Source organism: Prenolepis imparis, unplaced genomic scaffold (assembly GCF_030444845.1).
Source record: "Prenolepis imparis isolate NDT839.2.m4 unplaced genomic scaffold, iyPreImpa1.0 SCAF_3, whole genome shotgun sequence".
Classification (NCBI taxonomy): domain Eukaryota; kingdom Metazoa; phylum Arthropoda; class Insecta; order Hymenoptera; family Formicidae; genus Prenolepis; species Prenolepis imparis.
Window position 1 is genome coordinate 7,789,978 of NW_028141161.1, and position 23,266 is coordinate 7,813,243.

At 39.5% G+C, this 23,266-nt stretch overlaps 2 protein-coding genes across 5 annotated transcripts in view; one reads left to right on the plus strand and one right to left on the minus strand.

Annotated features, from left to right (window-relative positions):
• Positions 1 to 23,266, minus strand: part of LOC145934366 (kin of IRRE-like protein 1) — a 506,904-nt gene that overhangs the window by 387,052 nt on the left and 96,586 nt on the right. The window lies entirely within an intron of this gene.
• LOC145933262 (glucose dehydrogenase [FAD, quinone]-like) lies at positions 395 to 4,698 on the plus strand. Its single transcript, XM_083032816.1, has 9 exons — positions 395 to 536; positions 960 to 1,212; positions 1,415 to 1,543; positions 1,635 to 1,831; positions 1,909 to 2,003; positions 2,392 to 2,668; positions 2,747 to 3,215; positions 3,586 to 3,962; positions 4,187 to 4,698. The coding sequence occupies exons 1-9, from the start codon at positions 534 to 536 to the stop codon at positions 4,295 to 4,297; spliced, it is 1,911 nt and encodes a 636-aa protein (XP_082888942.1). The 5' UTR covers positions 395 to 533; the 3' UTR covers positions 4,298 to 4,698.

Sequence of the window (23,266 nt, forward strand, 5' to 3'; positions counted from 1 at the left end):
CCTGACAACATTGTTGTAAATTGAGTATATAATGTGACATAAATAATAATGCCCAAAGTCTTGGAAACAAAAACTAATATTACATATATTTGTGTAAAACACAAATTTTAACTAAAAGCTGTTTAATAAACATTAATACATCGATAAATTAACGTCTAAAAATTATACGCACAGACTTCATTCAACTTTCGAAATGCAAATGAAGTTAAGAATAACGCAGTTATCACGACAGCACAGCTATCTATTTTATTTATACTATTTCACTGACTATTCATCAATTTCCCACAGTGATACGTGCGGCAATTTACACGTGTGACAAGCACGGGTTAACAAGCGTCGCTATTATCGTTTTTTATGTTAATATTAATCACTAGACATTTCGCGGAACATGCACATGCATACACGCACATATACAAACGAGTATATAACAAAGCGACGCCAAAAAGAGTATAGCAATCGGGGAGTAAAAGCCGAGCGGAACGGGCAGCCAGTTCTGCTTACGAGTCGTTTGAAGATAATCGCAATCACATAAAATGGTATGTTGGTATATCTTGCAGATATATACTGCGTTTCGTATAAACAAGAAAAAAGAAAAAATAAATAAATATCAGAACATACGAACATAAAATCGATATGTCTGAATTTTCCGAAAAATTTCAGGATAATATAATAAAAGTGTGTCGAAAAAATATTTTACTTCATCGCAAACAACTAAAATTTTTTTCAATATTTTAAAATACAAAAGTCAAGATAGAGTGCAATTTTTTTTAAATAAAATTGTAAATATTATAATTTATATTATTATAAATCATAATTTATATTTAATCAAGAAAAAATTATTTATTTTTGTCAACATGTTGAATTATTCTTAGAGCACTATATACGACAAATAAAACTGAAATTCTTAATATAAATTATATTAAGCCGTATAAATTAAATGTGTTATTCTGGTCTTATAGAATTCGCCAATTCCTATGAACGTTAGCTATGCGATACCTTCGCTACCTGATTATCAGATACCGCAAGCATTATGTTCGTCACCCTTCGTAAGTGGACTCACGTTGATGGATGTCTGCTCCGGCACTACCGCCACTTTATTTCTGAATCTGTTGAGCACGTTAACTACTTATAGTACAATAATTAACGGTGTCTGCGATCGTCTCACGCCTGTTACGAACGTGGATGACCAATACGACTTTATTGTCGTTGGAGGTAAGATAATCTTGCTCGATATTAATCGAGACATTTTCGCTATACGCATAAACGTAAATTTATTAACTTAAGCTAAATCCTTAGATTGTACCATGACAATTGAAAATGAACGAGTCAAGTTGATTTTTATTTGTAAAAAAAAAAACAATTCGGAGAATGAATGTTAATTAATCATCTCGGTTGCCTTTTGTTTTTAATTTAGGAGGCGCGGCTGGACCGGTCGTGGCCTCTAGTTTGAGCGAGATTGGGAACTGGTCTGTACTTCTCGTGGAAGCTGGACCAGATGAACCAGCTGGCACACAAGTACCAAGCAATTTTCTACTCTATCTTGGTAATGCGTCTTTGTGTTTTTTTATTTTTTTATTTTTTTTTTATTTTTTAAATAACCGTTCGAACAATTTCGATCATATTCGCGATTGCAGGCACGGACTTGGATTGGAAATATTACACCACGAACGAATCTCACGCATGTTTAAACACCAATCGCAGCTGCAGCTGGCCAAGGGGCAAGAATCTCGGCGGATGCAGTTCCCATCACGGTATGATGTATCATCGTGGCCACGAGATGGATTACACCAAATGGGTCGAAATGGGAAATATAGGCTGGTCATGGGAGGAGGTAGGTTCAACGAAATTATCGGCGATCGCAGATCATTAGTAGTTCTCGCAAAAGATTATTAATAAACACTTTATCAGGTGCTGCCATACTTCTTGAAACAAGAAAACAATAAGGAGATTGGAAGGGTATCAGCAAAATATCATGGCACTGGAGGTCTGATGACAGTTGAAAGGTATGATTTGTTCCACGATATCTTTCTATTTTATATTATTCTTACAATATTGTCTATTCAACTTCAAAGATAAAATTATTGAGTAATTTGATATTATTAATATTGTGTATTTAGTTCTTTTCTAATATTTGTAATATAATTAGTTATCAAAAATTATATTCAAAATTATTATTAAATATTTAGCGTTATCGTTGAAAAATATTCCAGCCTCGCACCTATCCTTAATCGTCGTAATTAATGTGCTCGATATTCGACGTTCATTAAAGACGAGTCTACGCACATTTAGAACTATCACGTGTCTTTAACGTTATCCCTGTAGTTTCCCCTTAGTCCCGCTTTAATTGATCTATAGGTACGAATTAAACTCGCTGATCACTTTCGTTAATAGATTCCCCTGGCAGCCGCAATTCGCTTGGGACACAATGCACGCGGCGGAGCAAGTAGGCTTAGGAGTCACCGAGGACATAGTAGGCAAGAAAGTTACGGGATTCACCGTTGCGCAGACGATAAGCAACAACGGCGTCAGGAACAGCGCTTCCAGAGATTTTCTGTGGCCTTTCAGGAATCGAACAAATCTACACGTAGCGCTGAACACGATCGCGACGAAAATCAACACGATAGGTTCGGGAGAAAACCTGAAAGTTACGGGAATCACTTACATTAAGGTAAGGTTTCTTTTTGTATGTACGCGCGATTGTATCGTACCGTAAAAAAAACGCGTAATCGCTCTCTATAATTCGCAGAATGGTAAACAACGCACCGTAAACGCGAGAAAAGAGGTGATCGTTTCAGGCGGCACGATAAACTCGCCTCAGCTTCTGCTCCTGTCAGGCATCGGACCGAAGGAACACTTGGCCTCTCTGAACATTACCACGGTTCTCGATCTGCCGGGAGTCGGCGAGAATCTTCACAATCATCAGTCGTACGGGTTAGATTTCACTCTCAAACAATCGAAAAAACTCGAGCTAAATATCGACAGTGCCGATCTATATTTGTACAATCAAACTGGCCCGATCTCGTCGACGGGTTTGGCTCAACTCACTGGACTTCTGACGTCCAGCTATACCACTAAAGACTACCCAGACATTCAGATCTTCTTCTCTGGTTACCAAGCTGCCTGTAACACGGGCGACAGGATTCCGGACTTGATATCGTACGACAACAAGGAAACCATTAGATTTACTTCCGTAAATGTACAACCACGCAGTAGAGGTAAATAAATGATTATATAATAATATAATTAGTATTAATAAATATATTTTATTTTATTTTTTAATATGTTTCATTATTAATTAATAATATAATTATATAGTCCAGACTGTGTTGTCTTAAGCAGCGAGGAATATTAACGCAAATATTTTTTGGATTAAATAAATGGCGATATTTTTAATGAGATTTTCTAATCGGCTATTTTCTTGTTTTCTTTGTATTCTTCATCAAAATTATTTACGTGTAATTTTTTTTCTCTAATTTTTTGGCAATTAAAAGTGATTGAATCTTTCTCTCCTCTTTTTCTAAAATATCTCTAATTTCCTTTAAGAAATGGAGACTTATTATGATTAAACACACGGATGAATTTCAGGCCGAATCACGCTTGCATCAACCAACCCGTTGAGTCATCCGAACATCTGGGGTAACGATCTGGCGGAGCTGATCGACAGAAAGATCATTTACGAGGGTATTCGGAAGATCTTAAAATTATCGAAGGGAAGAGCATTGAAGAAATATCGTTTGAAAAGGGTAATAAAAAATGTCCCGGAATGCGCGAAATACTTAAAAGAAAAGGACGATTATGCACATTGGGACTGTCAAATCCAATACGACACCCGGGCCGAAAATCACCAGGCTGGTACTTGTAAAATGGGTCCGTCTACGGATCCCCTGGCTGTTGTTAGTCCAGATCTCAAAGTGCATGGTATACAAGGCTTGAGAGTAGCTGACGCATCCATTATGCCGCAGGTAAATAATTTTTCCGTTTCTTTTTTTCCGTTACTAGCGCGAGACTTTATTAAAGATGCTGCGAACGATTAATGTCGTTCTTTTTTTATTAATTTATGGTTATTTTAAAATTGAGTCAATATTTGGACAAATAATTTTTATCAAATATTATATAAAATATGCAATATGTTTGCGATTGTTTAGAAATTATAATTGACATGTATTATTTTCTTTAATACACTTAGGTGGTCTCCGGTAATCCTGTTGCTACAGTCAACATGATCGGCGAGAGAGTGGCTGATTTTATCAAGGATGAATACAAAGTGATTCACACTTATGCGAATACAGTTGCATAGAATGTTGGAATATTTTTGTCTGTCAAAGAATTATGAATAGAATCAATCTTTTTCCACTGGTATCCGAATTAATAGAGAATTAATATATATTATATATAATATATATTATACAGAGATATTATTTGTAGACAACTTTATGTGATATTACAATTAGAGATAATATCCCAATATTGTTCTGTCTACCAAAGAATTAAAAATAAATAAGTAAAAAAAAAAAAGAAAAAAAAAAAGAAATAAAAATAAGATCTCTCTATTTGTATCCGAATTAATAAGTATACAGATATTAAAGATAATATATATAATGTATACATAATAAACATAATATATATCGCAGATTATACTTTTAGACAACTTTGTGAAATATTTAATAAAGATATTATCCACTTGGTTGTTACACACAACTTTGTTTTCTCATATATATCTTACCCAATGCGCGTTTACATATAAACTAATCTTCTAGATATCATCAGTTGTACAGCGCAATAAAGACAAGATTAGTTTACGAATGGAAAGTTTTGGTTTACGAGATTTATCTTCATCGTGTAATAAAGTTAAATTACGGCGGATGAGATCTCGGACGATAAGCCGATTTAAAGAGTGTCTCGTTAAAAAAAAAAGAAAAAAAAAGAATGACATGTCCTATTACATGTACACGTTGCATTTAGAGCTAAACTCGATTTTATTCCATATTTCATTTACCTTTGCTTCAAAACATATACGAATACGGAAATTCGCATTTTATCCAAATAGTTTTCAAAACCAGCCGTTATCTAATCAAAAGTTCAAATCAACGTCAGTTTCCTATTCGATCGAACTATTCATCAACTATATTCACAGACGCGAATAAAAACGATCGAAATTTATTATTTAATTTATTCGTTAAGCTGCAGAATGAAATTAAACCCAGTTTCCCGCTTCCCGGACGGTTTTCGCGGCGCTTTCGAAGGAATACGCCAACTACCTCAAAAGATCCACTTACGATATCTTACATCTCAATTATTAAGATTGAAAAGAAGGAATGCATCTTGGAGGAGGTCACGGAGGCAGAATGGAGCAGTACCGGCTTACCCTCTCTCCGGAGAGGGAGGGAGGGAAGAAGAAAGAAGGGAGGGAGGGAAGAAGAAGCTGGGAAGTCTAGAGAGAGCTGGCACTCGACCTCCTTAGACTCGCGTGCTTATGCGAGAGCGATTTCGCGACCTCAGTAGCTATTCATCCATCTGAACTTTTCGAGATCGAATGCACCAGTCTCGGGAGTGCATTCAACCCGAACAACATTCGCTTCGATCTATCGATAAAATCGTACACCGCGGCACGGATAATTGACGAATTCAAATATCGGCATTGCATTCCCCGTCGAATCACATCGATGCATTTATTCTGATTATATTTTTAAACGAGATTTGGATAAATATATATATATATATATCTGAATTGCGCCAGTATATCCTTATAAATATTAAAGCTTTTTTATGCTGCAAAAAATAGGGTGTTTAAAAAATTCGATGACCAGTTGTGCTCGTTAAAATATGTAAAATATGTTAAATTCATTGTCCAAGTTGTTTACGATTTCTGCATTCTAACAATAAGTCTGACAGTCTGAAATTGTGTAAGGAATGTCCTCGAATTCTCCATTACGTCATGGCATCTTTAAGCGGGAGAGAATGTCAGACCGTGTCGTTTGAACGCTTCCGGCGACATAGCACATTCGTATCTGATATGCGACTGATTATGCACCAGTTAACGCCTTATCGGCGTAATTTCTTACGAAATTTTTTCGTCCTTCTCTCGGGTCTTTCTCTAAGCATTTTGACGCGCGACTATTAATTCTCTCGGCAATTAATCTCTCTTGTAAATTTAATAATTACACGTTGAATATTAATTTTTAAATCGATCGGATCACGAGGCTCGTTATCACCCGTCAACGCACAATATATGTGTATTTCGCGAAGGATTAACTGAATGGTATTTTCGAACATTTTTCTGATTTCCAATCCATCCGGATGTCACATGTGATTTTTTTCAATCCACAACACGCGTACCGATACTTGAATCTGTTGTCGATCGCTTGTTGTTGAAAATATTGAAATAATATCACTATATTTTTCGAAATGCTTGATGACACTGTATATTGCAAATTTTGAGATACGCAACTTTTGTGTCTCAACATGTACAATATTACGTCGCCTGCGCTTTCTCGCGTCCAATGTATATTATTACGACTTCCGGTGCACTCTCGTCGTCCCGAGACGAGAAGAAGCCTCGCTCGCGGAAGTTTATCTTCCTCATCCGCTCATTCCGACTGACTATAACCCGCTCGCGGAAAAAGTTTTCGGCGAGATAGTTATAGCGAGGAAAAAAATTTATTTTTTCTCTAAATATATATTTTCTCATTTCGTTTAATCTAACCGAATATAATTGCGCGCGCGAAGCAAAGTAGTATTATTCTTTGATAATAAAATATCTTAAAAATCGCGATGCATGCTTAAAAATGTATTAATTAATTATGCAATGCATAAAAATTAAATATTTAAATCTTTAACAGAATATACGAACAAAGAAATAGAATTTTCTACAAGAATCTTTCGATATAAATACCTGTGTTTTCATTAAACTCGCGCGTCTCTATATGTCCGCTACCGTCTCGCGCGAGACTGATCTCTACTACTGATCGCAAGACTCTGCGTATCGGTGTCGTCATCTGACGATGAAACCTAACTTCACAGCCAAGAATGAACCGAGCCCGGCGAAGCACTCTCTCTTTCCATCCTTTCATTAGACTCGTGCGTCCCATGCGTCCACTATGCTGCATGTCTCGCGCTTGACTGATTCCCACCACAGACCGCAATACTCTGCGCATGCGATATCGCTACCTAACTTCGCAAATCGAGATCGAGAGCCAGTCTGTCAGTCCCGCGCGAGACGCGCTGCGTTGTGGATGTATGGAGACACGCGAGTCTAATGAAAGCGCAGATATTTATATCGGAAGATTATTGTAGAAAATTATATTTTTGTTTTGTTCGCATTTCCTGTTAAAGATTTAAATATTATATAGATTTTTATGCATTGCATAATTATTAGTATATTTTTATGCATGCATTGTAATTTTTAATATTTTATTATCAAAGAATAATATAACTTTGCTTCGCGCGCGTAATTATATTCGGTTAGATTAAACAAAATGAGAAAAAATATATACATATAGAAATGTAGAGAAGAGATATATATAGAGAAAAAATATATAAATATATATATAAGATGATCTACGAGTGTGTAAAAATCTTCGACAACTTGTTCGGGAGACCAAATAAAAAATGTTATATGAATGTGTAGGTCTTATTTCAAGTTTGCATTCGAGCTCAAGAAGCACATATTTTTCAGATTGTTATTTTCCAATAATAATTGTTAATTTAGAATATGTTTTGTATTTTGAATTGTACCTAGATATTAAATATTTATTATCACATATATATATAACATTTTTTACTCGAAATAATCTCCCGAACAAACTGTCCAAGTTTTTTACACTCGTAAATCATCCTGCATATATATATGTATATGTTTGACTATTCATGTTTTCGACGAATGCTCGAGAATCGCTGATAGACGCGGCGGCATCGTGTAGACAGCGTTACATACACAAGTCGGCAGGTCCGAGCAGATGATGAGATAAACAAATTATAAATAAAACATTGAATATACCGCGCTCGCGCGGAGAGAGATGCAAGTCTACAGGCAACCGCAGCGTTATACTATACATATCTCGTCCTCTTCGTCCTTCTCGCCGTCGCATTCGTCGTTGTCGTTGTGCCAGGAGCGTAACGACTGCTTTGAATTTCATGAGGGTGCGAATGAATTCATGGTGGGATGGCGCGGTTCGCCCCGGAGAGACTCGGCGATTTCAAACGCCTCCTGCGACCTCCCGCAGTTACGCGCTTTACAAAAGTCGAAGAAGCAATTCTCATAATACTAACTGCCGCTTATTTTACGCCGTATAATTCCTTAGCCCCTGGATGGACAGTGAGTCTAACGGCCTCAGTTTCGCGTGGATCTTGTGGGAAAAAAAAACGCTAACAAATAATAGAATGTATCCTTCTCTTTGTTATATATATATTCTTCTTTAATAAATATTATTACGCAGCAATTATTTGTTTTTGATCGTCAAGTTATAGCGAGTCGTCATATTTCGGGAGACATTTAGAAGGAAGAGAGACTCGAAAGCGTAACGGTATACATTATGGCAGTATAAGCCTTCATGAATTATGTAATCCATTAAATTGCGAAATATCGAACTGATAAAGCAGATGCGGTCACGGGTATTTCCGAAAATTATGCCCCAATTCCTCCGGACCCGAATCCGATTACGCCGGGTGAGCCCTTCGCGCCCGGTGTAATGAAATCTCCGTTGCCTCGTTAGGCAGTAACACCGGTCGCTTTGAACGGCGGAATTTATAATTTCTCGCTTCGTCGTTAATGTGACATTAGGACAAAGTTATAAAATTACACACAAGGCCCAGCGCCCAGGTTGACTATCGACAAACAAATAAGTGCATTAACCCCCGGGGGAGGTGTGTAGGAAACTTCGTTCCTATTAGGGACATGTGAGAGCATTACTGTCTAATAAAGCCCGCCCGCTGTGTGAACACGCTCGCTAGAAACGCAAGTTGCAAGAGTAAGGATCATCGACACGCTGACAGAGTTTAGGCATTTCGCGTCGACATTTCACTCTGTTTACCAAATTACTGATTGCACAGATCTGCATTTATGGTCTGGAAAAGAATAATTTTCTATAGGTTTTTCTGCATTAAATTCAAATTCCAAAATGGCCTCATCAATTTGAGAAAAAATTGGGGATTTAAACCAAAAATGCTTTGAAAATTCTTAGCAGATGAACCCGATGTATAAGAGACTTCGGCTCAAACGAAAGCTTAAACTTTATATTTTAATACAAAAATAATTATGATAAGATTCGATATTTTTATCTTGCGGATTCAGATGTAGCGCACAAAAACCTAGAGAAAACTATTCTTCTTTTCTAGACCGTAGAAATTAATGTAAAATTATGCAGACCTGTGTTGTCGATATTTCTCTAAGAATCGTCTAAGAAATCAAAGAGAGGGGGGGGAGGGAGAAGAAAACAAACACTTTTAATAACAACTCTTAGCATTCAGCATTGTACACTATTTATCATTCAGACAGGTAGGTCGAGATAAAAGTCTCGACAATATCCGCAGACTTGCGCCGTTACGAGGCCTCGGTCTTTGGAGATAAACGAGCCGAATCGTTAATATTTGACCCCGCGGATTACCCGACAAATCCACGATGGTAGCTCACTGTCGCGACGAGAGAGGTGAGAAACGAAAAGGGAGATCGATCGCGTCGTCTCCTAAGCCACGTAGGCTTAGGGACACGTAACTCAACCGTACCTCTCCTGGCTAAAATATTTTGCCGGTTGCCTCGTTATTTATCCTGCCAGAGAGAAAGTTGTTGTTGGTGTCGTCGGTAGTCGTCGTAATAAATGTCCCTATCCTTGAGAGCGCGGGACTTGGCTCGCGCAAGCAAACGTCGTTACACAAGTCGGTCCCGTCGTGCAGAGACTCGGGTTTTGCCCTACTTTTTGCGCGACAACATGCCAGCCACAGCACGTCGAGGACAATGTACAAGGCATCTAAGCCAGAAAATAAGATATGTCGGCGAAAGAGGGCGGGTCTCTCCCTCTCTCTCTCTCTCTCTCTCTCTTACGATTCCACCATTTTTCCAACGATGATTGGATCGACGCAAAAATGCGAAAGGAAATACAAAGATATAGAGATTACGTTCATCTCCCTCCTTCCTCTCCTGTCTCAAAGTAGAGATTTATTATAAAATTCCTAATTGAAATCGTGCTCCCGGAAACTCCGGTTAATAATGTCTAATTTCCTTGATCAAATATGCATCACGTTATACGTCACGATCCGGGGAGGCGGCGTCGAAATCGTCGATTTGACTGGAAGACGTATTTCGGGCGACATACTCTTTCCCGATTCAGATCTCGCTTATTCGACCGTGGATAGAACGAGCAAGCAAAGTAGAGCGGAACAGCACGAGCGTGGTATACCGCGACGATCAATTAACGCAATTAATTCAACGACCACTCGTCTATACGGAAGCGCGTTATTAAATTCGAAATAGTCACGATTACGTAACGTAATGTAACGGCGCGAAAATGGGTTCGTTATATTCAGGCCTCGTTATATCTCACGAGGAGAGAGAAAGAGAGGGTGTAACGTCGCTCGGTATATAAGGTGGCCCAATTAGAGAGCGACGTTTAAATAAATTTCCATTGATAGCAGCAGCTGTCGTTATGTTCGCTTCGCGAATAAATTAGCAAAAATCAACTCGGTAACTTCGATTCGGGAAGACGGGGAAGTAGTAACACGATTGATTTCGGATCATTCCCCGAAAACGAATCCCCGAGAAAGAGAGAGAGAGAGCGATATATCGATCATCTGATGATCAAATGCTCGTTGACGGTTGCGTTTCGCGGGAAGCTTTTGCGGAATACAGATCGTATTTTCCGCGAATTAATCGATCTGATTGTTCCGCTCTCTCACCGCTGATCGTTCATTACGCGATATATCGACGTATATAACATCGTCATTTTCAAGTGCCATTTTCATCGCATCACATTATCGCGTTATCACGACGAAGTTAATGTTGCCGGATTTGGAAATGCTGATTCTGCGGTGCGCCACGGTCAAATTTTGCGGATAGAAAACGCGACACACGCTCCACGGAAGCACGTTAATAACTCGCCTGGTAATTAACTTACGCCGAACACAAACGGAATAATTGGTGCGCGAGGCGCTTTGTAGACGAAAAGCCTGCAACGTCGTTCAAAAGCATATTTTTAATATATATATATATATATATATGTATATATATATATATATATTATATACATATATTAAAAGTATATATATACTCTTTTTTAATATATTTTTTAAATAGGTTTTTCAAATATATTTTTTAATATATTATGTATGTATATATTAAAAACGTAATATATTAATAAATATGTGTGTATATATATAATATAAAAATAAATAAAAAAATACATAATATAAAATATAAATGACAAAAATATATTTATATATATATATATTATATACTATATAAATGCGGAAAAATGTATGATTCTTTGTCCACACATTTAAATTTTGAATGATAATAAAAAACGCGAAATGTCCCGACTATTGAAATATGAAATAATCCTCTATGCGCGTCATATTCGTCACGAGGTTAATCGCGGGTATGCCGTGAAAGTACAACGTTTTTCAACAGATACGCCCGTTTCCCAATTCCGAGCCGCGAGGGATGAAGGATCGAAAAGCGGATGAGAGGTAATTCATAGAGCTTTTTCGACGGTAACGTCATGTCCGGTCCACGTTGAAGAGCGCTCGTACAACGGGACGAGCAAAGGGTAGAGTTTTCCAGGGAAATTCACGTCTCCCTTCCTCGAAACAAGTGCGCGCGCGAGAGAAAGAGAGAGAGAGGAAGGAGGAGGGAAGGTAATGATTGTATCGTCCTATTATTGGAACGGAGTCATAGTGTTCTCCGCGCGATACGAGCAGCCCGATCCTATTTCACCCCCGAATGCACGTCCGGGGTGAACGGGAGGAGAAGGGGGAGAGAGTGGTTGTGTTGACCAATCCGATGAAGAGCTCGAATACAGTCGCCACTTTGCTATTCCCGCTCCATCCACCCTCTCGTCGTGCACTCCCGTCCTTACTCATCCTCGATCCGATTCTTTACGCATCTCTTTGTACTTTTTTTTCAACCTTCATTTCCGTTTCATGTGATTACGTCCGCACAAATGGCGCGATAAACCGCGAGAATAAATAACAGGTTGTCGCTTAATTTTTTTTTTTCTTTTTTGTGTTGCTAGGGAATCGCGATGTAGTATAAGAGTGCATAAATAGGGACAGATTTTGTGGTAGCTGGCTTACGTCGATATTACGTCGTTGTACTTTCGTATATACGTTTGATAAGCGCAATAGAGAGAGAGTATAGTACAATATGTATTCGGAATGCAACTGTGCATTTTCCATATTACGTACAAAGACATAGTCGACAGCGACGTGACGTAGGGAACACACACCAGGCGTTTCAAACGTCGAGCTATACCACTGAAATCCGAGGAAACCGCCGCTCTCGCGAGCAGCGAGATATTATTATTTTACTACTTCTATTTTCACACCGCGGAGCGGTGTACATACGAGTTATTCGCGGACATCGGCCAATCCATTTGAAACCGAACGTAAAGTTTTCCACGCTCTCATTCCCCCCCCTCCCCCCCCAGCTCACGCACCATTTTGTCGCCAACTCCACTGGTGACAGCAAACACGATGACATCGGTGCCGCTCGATGAATCGACGGTCCGATGCTTTTATTTTTAAAAGTCACAATTCAAAATCTCCTTATCTCTCCCTCCCTCTCTCTCTCTCTCTCTCTTTCTCTCTCCAGTATCATATGGTCCGAAATTTTCTCGTATTTTCGAGCTTAAAACTTTAATCCTGGAAGAGGAGATGTGTTTCGTAAATATGGAAGGTATTGCGAATGTGTCGCGATGCATCATCCATTTATACGAGCCTGCTAAACTATGCGCGCAGAGCAAAAGTAGCCTGTGCAAGCGAAACTGGAGACCGAGGACCGCGTGTGTAAATTTTCCTCCCTAGCGCAGGATTCAACAAGAACGGATCCAAGTCAACATCTATAAGCGCGCTGAAACAGATTTTCCGATAGGCATGAATCGTGGACGAACGCGATGAATCGATTTTAACCGTTACGTCGTACTACTTTTCTTTACCGAGACGGCGATATTGCATTTTTTTCAATTAACCCTCGCGACGGATTAAGCCAAGAGAGAAAGAGAGAGGAGGGATGCACCGTTATTACGTTTTCCACATCGGAATTACGTCCGTTAGAAATCAGAATTGCAATTTGATCGAACAGTCGCTAAACCGCAACCTCGTCCGAGTCAATCTCGATTCTTTGTCTTTCGATACGCGAGAAGGAGCGAGATTCAGATTTTGCCTCGCAAAATACCGCGAGATAATTGCTAATTGACGTTAATGAATCGCCGGCTGATTGCGAGCGCGCGACAGCTAGCGAACAGGATTGACAGCTCGATCAGCTGTTGCGTGTCTTCTTGAAATTACGACTATTACAATTGCCGATGGCAGTTGATTACGCGAGTTGACGGACGAGTGTACACTCGCGAGCCCATCCTTCAAGTCGGACGCGATTATTCCCGGAGAAATGTCCCGCGAAGAAGACATTATATTCGAATAAATTGTAAGCTCGCGCTAATTTATTAGGTTCACCGCTCGCGCGCGCGCGACATAAAGAGACGACAGAGACGAATGGACGAGGGTCGGAGTAATATATTACGCAAGTATACGCTCGATAATCTTCCGTCAAACGGCAAGGTTCAATGAATAAGCCTCGTGGCGAGGCTTAATTCATTGCCTTGGTGCAATCACGTTCGCCGGCTTACGGACAGTTGTACCGCACGTGCGCGGATAAACATTCCCTGTATGCAAACGCGAGGAATAAAGCGGATAATACGCGATTTGATTACACACGTACACACATACAATCGCTCTCTCGCTCTTTCTCACTCTCAAGACTGACCACGCCGGTGACGATATTGAGCCGGAGTTGGGGCGTTCCTCTTTGACGGATTATCGAAAATCGATCTGGCCCGATACTCAATTAACCTACAAGTCATTACCGGGCGTAATTATGCCGATACTGATCCCCAGATCTGTTTAAATTGATAATAATAACGATAACGTCGACGCGTGCGCGACGAGGGCGGCTTGTCTTCCTCCTCCCAATCCCAATATATATATATATATATATATATATATATATATATGTTATATACGCGATTCCGCGGGCGCGATATTGCAATCTGTCGGCTCGTCGGCTCTGGGAAATATTTTTTTTTATCCAACATAGAGAAGCCAAAGCTTGACGATCGACAAATTTCTCTTTGGGGTAAAAAACGACAAAAAAAAAGAACGACGTTCGCAATATCGCGCGTGGCTTCTGACAGCGGTGACCAACGTAGTCCTTCACCATCGAGTATTTCGCAGTCCAATTCCGCTGGAAATTGCCGACGATCTTGATACCCGGGGAAATTCCAGGCTTCGCGTTTATCTCGATGCTTCCGCTTTGCATCGATGCGCAACGAGACTTAATCTCCAAATCAACTATTTACGCGCGTAGCTGGAGCATAAACAGATTAATACCGGGTAGCTGGCCAGCGCGAGCTAGTGAGAGAGTAAGGATTGCGTCTAAGAGGAAATAAGGTCTGAGAATAATTGAAAGAACGAGTATCCTTCGTTTTAAGCGAGATCTTCTTCCTTTCAATTCTCTCTTCAGCGCGAGCTTCATTATTAATCCTTTAAACTCTTGCTATCAATCAACGAGGCTTCCGATGTTCGATGAAACTTTGACGATAATACACGGATTATAGCTGCGAAACCGCACACGGTGAAAAATACACAAAATCTCGCGCCAGTCAATTTTATGGCCCGCTGACGTTTTATTGAACGAGAGCTATAAACCCAGGCGCAACCTTGCTGGAGCGCAGAGCGCCGGTTATTGGTCATAATTGGACTAATTAAACGATCCGGCATGTGAAAGGAACGATATCGCTTTCGAGCTACTAACTTTCAGCAGAACGAAAACTGCCACTCGCCTCTCTATCTCTCTCTCGCGCGTATTTTTCAGGAATGTATTACTATACAGCGATTTTCATCGAAAACTATACAGATTATTAAGCGCTCGCGATCCTAATTTCAGTTCATTAATGAAATGTCAAAATTATACGCACAAATTTATATTATTATTACATGTTCTTATATTATATATATTATTTAAATTTATATTATAATTATTATTTTTCTCGTTAAAGTATAAACGCGACTCGCGCGTACGATGTGTGTCAAGTGGATTTAATATTAAAAAAATACGGAAAATTCGCGAAATGTGTCGCCTATATAGGATAAAATAAGTCATCACAAGCGCTGGATTCGCCTCGAATAATTATCACCGTCCCCCTTCGACCCCCTGCCCCCCCCCTCCGCCCCCTATTCTTCTTTCGCGCGGGCAAACCTGTGACACCGATCGCGCACAACGAACGTACAAATATTGTCGCGCTACGTAAATCGCAAAAACAACGGCGCTCGTCAAGCGGAGGATTTATGCACGGCGGTTCCGGCCCGTATCCTCGTCGGCCCCCTCATCCGCCCCCCTTCTCCGCCGCGCCGTGACCGTCTCTGCCGTATCCGCTTCCGGTTTCGCGTAGCCGCACATGTGTGCGTGTACGCGTCTCTCGCTTCCTCCTCTATTGTGTAATTTCCTTCCTATTTTATATACATATATGTATGTATATGTGTATGTATAATAAATATATATATATGTAACTTTTTTGCACCCCCGGGAGGGGCAGGAAATTTCCAATCCGCGCGCGTCTTCGCATGCAAAAAAAAATTTAAAAAAAAAAAAGGAAACGCGCTCGAGTAAATATTTTCCGCACTAATACAGCTGCCGCACGTGGAATTCGCCCCCGAGTCGAAATGATTCTCTTCCGATTGTGCCCCCCCCCCCCTCTTCGCGGGGTATCTCTTCTCCCCGTCCTACTTTGCGAAAAGTGGAATTCAGCCGATCGGCGCCGTCGAAGCGATTTGGAATTATACCGAGCAGGCAGTATCCCTCGGATTTAGTTATACCGGTGGAATGCTTCCGGGAAGATACCACGAGGCTCAAGTCTCGACCCTAGGATTGCTATCGATTGCGATCGATATGCGCGAGCGATAAGCCGACGAATCCTAAATACCTAACCCCGAGGATACTCTTGTCTCTCACGATACGTGCGCACTCGAAGAGAAGAGAGGAGGCGAATTTATATATCGGGGCCATCTATCGTGCCTATCATTGTTCTGGGGGATATCATTGTTCGCATAGTTGTTATTTATTAATCCCCCAAGTTTACGCCGCGTAATTTTCCTATTTATCAGCGTTATTATCTCGGATTATCTCGGGGAAACTATTGCTATTTAAACGCCGCGAATGGCCGAAAGTTTAAATTTACAGTCGAGCTGGCATAATGTCGCTAAATGCGCGATGCGACCGCGAATAAAAAGAAAAGGAAAGAAAAAAGGCCGGGTCAGATTCTTTTAGCCGAGCACACTTTTATGCGCGAATTGTTACCGCTCATTTAATTTCAGTGTCGCTTTAGGTCGCAGATTCTCCTTCTCCTCTCTCGAGAGGAAGGGTCCCGGTTCGGCTCGATAGAGAGATTCACGTTTTATTTATTTCGTCCCCAACATTTTATTCCGGTCCGACCGTTTCTCGATCTGGAGGTAGAAGAGGGCCAAGAAGAGCGTCGTCGTCGTCGTCGTTCGACAAATCTGCGCCGTTAGGGCGCGACAATTGTTTTTCGGGGCTACCACCCTCGGAACGCGTCCCTCTTCTGACCCATCGATACCCAGTCTCGACCTTTATCCTTTTTGTCGAGCGAGGACATTCTCCCCCCGTCTTGTATTTTTCTCGCTGCCCGAACGGGAAAGGATATCGAACCTACAGATTCGTCCTTCGGCTTTCGGTAAAAATAAAAATACCCGAATCTATTTACGATCGTCGAATAATCAAAATTTACCGCAAAATATTGTAAAATAGTGTTATCCTTCGATATATTAATATAATAAATTAATATATTAATGATATTATAAAATATAATAAATATATTAATATAATAATTCAATGTAGGTATATATTAATATATTAATATAATAAATATATATTAAGGGGTAAATTCGCCGAGCATGTTGCAAAAGAAATTGCCTCTTGCCGGTCTTCTTCTCAAAGATCTCTCGTATCGGTAATTACATTTGTTACAGCGATGCAAATTGTTAAATGGCTAACAATGTAAAGCGTAGGAGGGAGGGAGGGAGGGAAAGAGAGAGAAAGCGAGCGCGGTATAAGAATAATGCCCGTAAACACAAAAGAGCGGGAGGAAGTTTTCGCCGAAGGGTTTTTCTATCGCAAAAAGGCACTTTATGAAATTTTTTCTCACCTACGCGAGCTGCTTCGCTAATTGTGTTTCTTCAGCTATTTATGGCAATAATTAATTAGGAACCGGGCGCGCGTTGAACGAGACTCAGAGCTCTCTGGCTTATGCCTTTTTCTTACGGGCCATTACCGCGAGCATCCTTTTTACGCCCATTATACAGCTATAATAAAGATGATTTATTATTATTACCTCTCTTTTATTTTTGTCGTACACTCACTTTGCACCGCCGATGAGACTCGCCGTTAGAAAACTCTCGCGAGGTTACACGCATGTAAATTTTCAAATTGCGTATATATACGAGGGTATTTCAGAAAGTAACAGCAAATTAACAATATTTTAGAGATACAAATAATATGTCATTTTTCTACATAATCACCCTCCTTTTCAATGCACTTCTCACACTGCTTCTTTGATCTTACAGCATCCCCCATACAGCCCTGACCTAGCTCCCTCTGATTATCATGTGTTTGGATCCTTGAAGAACGCTTTGAGAGAACAAAGATTTGGGAACAATGACGAGGTCAAAGAAGCGATGCATTCCTGGCTGAAGGCACAATCAAAACCATTTTTTTCTAATAAAATAAAAAAGTTGACGCAACAATGTGAAAAATGTATTGAAACTCCGAGAAAGGATTCGACTCGACTTGGCAGTCGTGTCACAACGTCGTAATCAGCGTAGACGATCAAAAATCAACGTGTTCAGGTGCCTCTCATCGAAGTTCCCTTCCCCCTCTCCGCATCATAATGAAAGATTCGAAATTGAGACGCGACGGTGACAGTTAACCGCGTTATCTAGTAGCAGCTAGCTCGATTGGTGAATCCGTGATAGTTCTCGTTGTTGGTAGTGGTTGTGATGATGACGGCAACGACGCTCTCCGGTGATATTGGTAATGTTTCGCGGTGCGGTGGTGATGGTGGTGGTGGTCGAGACGGTGAGATAGGAGGAAGGGGGATGCGAGGGGGCGGATGAGCTAGTGACTGGGGTTGCTATCTCGTGTCAGTACGATGTTGGGAGCAATGGCGTCCCTGCAGGTAAGCGTGCTAGCTACACCGGAGGCTAGGGTGGGTTTAACAAGCGATGTTATCTGCCCAGATGAATGCCGGTCGACCCCTTGCCCTCTTCGACCACCCCTCGACTTCGATCGTATCGCGCCACATTGCCTGCTTCGTCACGAATCTCACCAAGCGGACCTCGTATCTTCGGGGAATCAATCGGCAATAATTATTTTGTATGACGTTTCTGTCAAAGATTCCGCGCAGTTGCAGCAATCAATTTATACGTAATCGTCGATTGATGAGATAAATTTTTACATTCTGCGGCAATTATTTTCAAATATCGATGCTCGATACACGATGGTATCAATAAGAAATACAAAATAATGAATAAGAGCCAGGCAACAAAATTGTTTTTAAATTCCTCTTTAATTATTTAGAATTCTGCATCAATTTTCCTGATCTTGTCAATTTATTATTTAAATAGATGGAAAATTTGTTTCGTTTAACTTATTTGCAAATTTTGTATTTATTTGAAAAAATAATCAAATCGACATTAAAACAAACTTTTACATCTGAGTTACTTCCATTTGTATAGTTTCCAAGTATTTTGCGTGCGTAATAAAGTTCAATAAAAAAAACTTGATGAAAAAGTTGTCTGGAAAATTAAAGTAGCATTTACAATAAAAAAAATGTAGAATCCCTTTGTCCGGCGAGAGAGGCAAATTTTTCACGATAAAACTTTTACGACGCAATCCGTATTTAGAAACAAAATGCCGAAGGAGTATTTAGTAGTAAGTTACTTTTTCACGAGAACCCGCGAAGGTTCATTAACGATATTAAGACGCTCTACCCTCCCGTCCCCCATCCAGCCCCCCCGAATACCCGATTGGAGAGCTTCCAAGATTCAAACGAATTGCCCGGACGGCGGCATAAGATTCGTAGGAGAACGAATCGCGAGATTTATCGGGACAGGCGCGAGAAATCCCCCCGAAATTACGAGCGCGGCTAGCGCGCGGACGAGCAATCTCGTCGAACAATAAAATTTTCGAAGCAAGGGGAGTCGCGCGAAAGTCTCTCTCGGAGAAACTTACGTATAGAAATCTCGCTAACGTAGAACGGGAATAAAACGCGTCGAAGTATTTCGCCCTAGAACAAAATTATATGCGCGAGATATAGTGTCAGTCTTGAAGAAAAAAGAGAGAGAGAGAGAGACGAAAAATAACGCGTTAATATTTGTCGTCGCGCTTTTATTTCGAAATTCCCTCTTCCTCGGCATTAATCGTCGTCTCGTAAATGTTTCTTGCCGCGCCGCTAATGTTTCGCGTAACTAACAAACGCGTATAACCCGCGTGATATCTCGGTTCCCGCGGAACGTTGAAATAAAACTACTACCGCAGGGCCCACCCTTCCCTTTCCCCTCATTTTTTCCCGGTCATATACGAATAACGCAAATTTCTCACCTGGCGTGCATCAGCGCGACGTTAACCAGGTCCCATTAATCTCACCGCCAGATCCCCCTTTCCTCCGACCCCCAAGTTTCTCGTTTAGGAGCGTGCCCGCATACCCGCCCTCCAACTTCCCCCTCTTCTTCCCGCAGCTCTTTCCCTCCTGCCGCCCTTCCCTTTCGCCGGCCAAGGATGAAGACCAGGGTGGTAATTAAAACGTGAATAAATAAAAGGCAGACGCGTAAATCTCGCGACATGAAAAAGCCGCGGGGGCGAGAAGGATACGGGCGCGAGAAAGGGGGGAAGAGAGAGGAGGAGGAGTAGAAGCTGTGAAAACAATAAACTTGCGCCGAGCTTCACGAGCTCTTCGAGATCTTAATCGTCGACTCCATACTGGGCCGTGAAGCCGCGGGTTTCGCGTTTGAAGACCCTTCTCCTCCCGAAGGGGTTACATCCTTTTTTAAATAATCATAAGCCATTTCAATTGTGGGAGAGAGAATACCGTCGGAGAAATGTACAAACATTTGCGCGAACTTTATATGGTCTACCTTACGTTGGATATATGTCAGTTGTGTGGAACTTGCGGATCATGAAGTTTGCCGCATACGCGGAGGCAAGTTCCACTGCATGTTCCATTCCGCATAAAATGTCTGTCATGGGGAGAACTTTGTAAAGAAATCTTTCCGGAAACCCTCCGCGCAAATATCCGCATATCCAGCGCCGGATTCATATATGTACAGGGTGATTCTATAAATAAGTGCGAAAAATTGTAGGAGATGATTCTTTGTCACAAATTAAGGGGGGTCTTTTATTTAAAAATATACTTCTATATCCCTCCCTAAGGAGTTACACTCCTCCAAAAGGGAGGTGAAATTAAAATTTTTCTTTTTTTTTTTGGACAAGTTAAAAATATGAAATTTGGTAGACATTTTCTACTAGTGTAAAAAGGATACTTATTAATATTTTTTTAATCCTCCGGTATCTATATAAGGATGAAACTAGCAATCCCTATTCAATTTTTTATTAAAACTTTTTAACGGGTCGGAATGTGATATAAAAATAATAGTTGAAAAGCTTGATTCTTTTAGAAACTTTTTCATTTCTTTGATTTTTTTCGTAAAATCAATAGTTTGCAAGAGAAAAAATGAAAATAGTTGAATTTTTTAAAATAAAAAAAGCAAGCAAAAATTATAGTAAATGTTGAAAAAAATGGAACAAAATTTAAGAAAACAAATAAAAACCTACATGTCACCTCCCTCTTTGGAGAAGAGTGTAATTCCTCAGGAAGAGATATATATGTTTATGAAAGACCCCCCTTAATTTTCGATAAAGAATCATCTCCTAAAATTTGTCCCACTTATTTATAATCATTACCCTTGTTTTTCCGAATAATTTATTAAAATTACTCACTTTGAAACCTCGATTGCATAAGTAAGTCTCCAGGTTCCCGGGTACACGTTTCGGGCTACGTCCTGATCCCGATTCAACGTCTCTCTCCGTCGAGAGATAGAGGAGGGAATCCGCAGGGATAATTGATTCCTTCCGACTTGACGGTAGATCCAATCACGATCATTGGGAAAGTTAATCGAGTGGAAGGAAGCGCGCGATTTCCCCTCTCTCTCTCTCTCTCTCTCTCTCTCTCTCTTTCTCTTTACGCATCTTCCGCACCGTTTGTGTCATGGTTTATTCGTATTCGAAACGACACTATTCCGTCATGTACCTTCTCTTATAAGAATTCATTATCCTGCCGCGAAATTATCTTAAACTCCGTTAAGGATGATGACGCTTTCCGTTCGGAAGGACTGGACGCGTAATACGATTTCCGAAAATAAATATGCAAATTCGATCAACCGAGAGCCGCGAGAATAAATTTCAATGGCCATGCGATCGATGGATTTTGAAAGAAATATGCACCGAAAAAAATGTTTTCTTGAAATACTTAATAAGTACTCTTAATAGATATTCTTAATGAATAAGAATATTTCCATCTTTATTTTTACTTTTTGGAATATCCTCTTAAATTGAGAATATATTCTTAATTTTTTTTGCAACTTTAGCGCCGCAATAAATAAATATAATAAAATTAAATTATTTAAATTATTTAAATTTATAAATAAATTTATAAGTTTACAATTAATATTAAAAATAATAATATAATAAGCAAAAATGTGTATTTAACTATGTCAAATACATAAAAAATATTCAATTATATGTGTAATATTATGTAATAAATAACAAATATCCATTTGTAAGACATTTTTTGTTATCACGATTAATAATTTCAATCATACATTGATATAAAAAAACATCCCATTATGTATATATTCTTGCATGTTAAGAATATCTAATAAGAATATTTAATAAAAATATCTCTTTAGAGAATTTTCCTCTTAAATTAAGAGGATCCTTTTGGCGCCTATTTTAGTGGAAGATACTATAAAGATAAGTGGCATATACTTAAAATGAGAATACAATTTTTTCGGTATATTCGAGAGAAAGAGAGAAAGATGAAAAATTAAAGATTCCGTTAAACCGCGCGTGAAAATAGGAGGGATCGTTATATGTGTACATTATATTTTCGATTTAATCGGAAGCGAAAGTTTGCTCATTTGCTTGGCTCCATTTGCTCACATGCGCGCAATTAAACAAACATTTTGTACTCGCATACGTAATTGTTTAGACAAGAGATGATTTAATGAAGATCAATATTCCACTTTTACATCTCGCGCTATTTCGCATATGCTTAATAATGATGTTTATTAGCCGCACGCGGAGAGAAACGATCATCATCATCGTCATCATCGTATATAAAGCGTATTTCAATCATCGTGTATACGCGCGGTGTGTGAAAATATCTTATCCCGCGTGTGTGTGTTTATTTAAAGCGCACGCAACCATTTTCCGCGCAAAAGTTGATGTAATTGATATTCGATGTTTCGGCGCGCGTTTCAGCCGAGCGATTAATTATTGAAAGGCTATTAAAAACTTATACCCCGCCGTCCGTAACATCGTTTATTATCAGATTCATCGCAGATATTAAATGGATATTTTAAGAGGATAAGTTGATGCGATGAAATCTAAATGTGACACAATGTTTCTTCTTAACAAGTATAATGACGTTATAAATCTATATATGTATAAAAATCTATATAATTAATGCGCTAGTTTTGCCGCAATTTTATAAGGACTTTATTAATTCTGTTAAATTAGTAAAGTATTGTTTCAAAAACTTAAATAGAGAGCAATTTGATAAGCGAAGCTTCAAATAAATAATAAAAGATCCCGATACAACGTATTAGAAAATATAAAATATATTCAAAGCATATGACAGTATATATTGAATATTAAAATCCGAAAAAGATTAATTAAACTGAAAGAAATAATATCGTATATAAAATTATATAT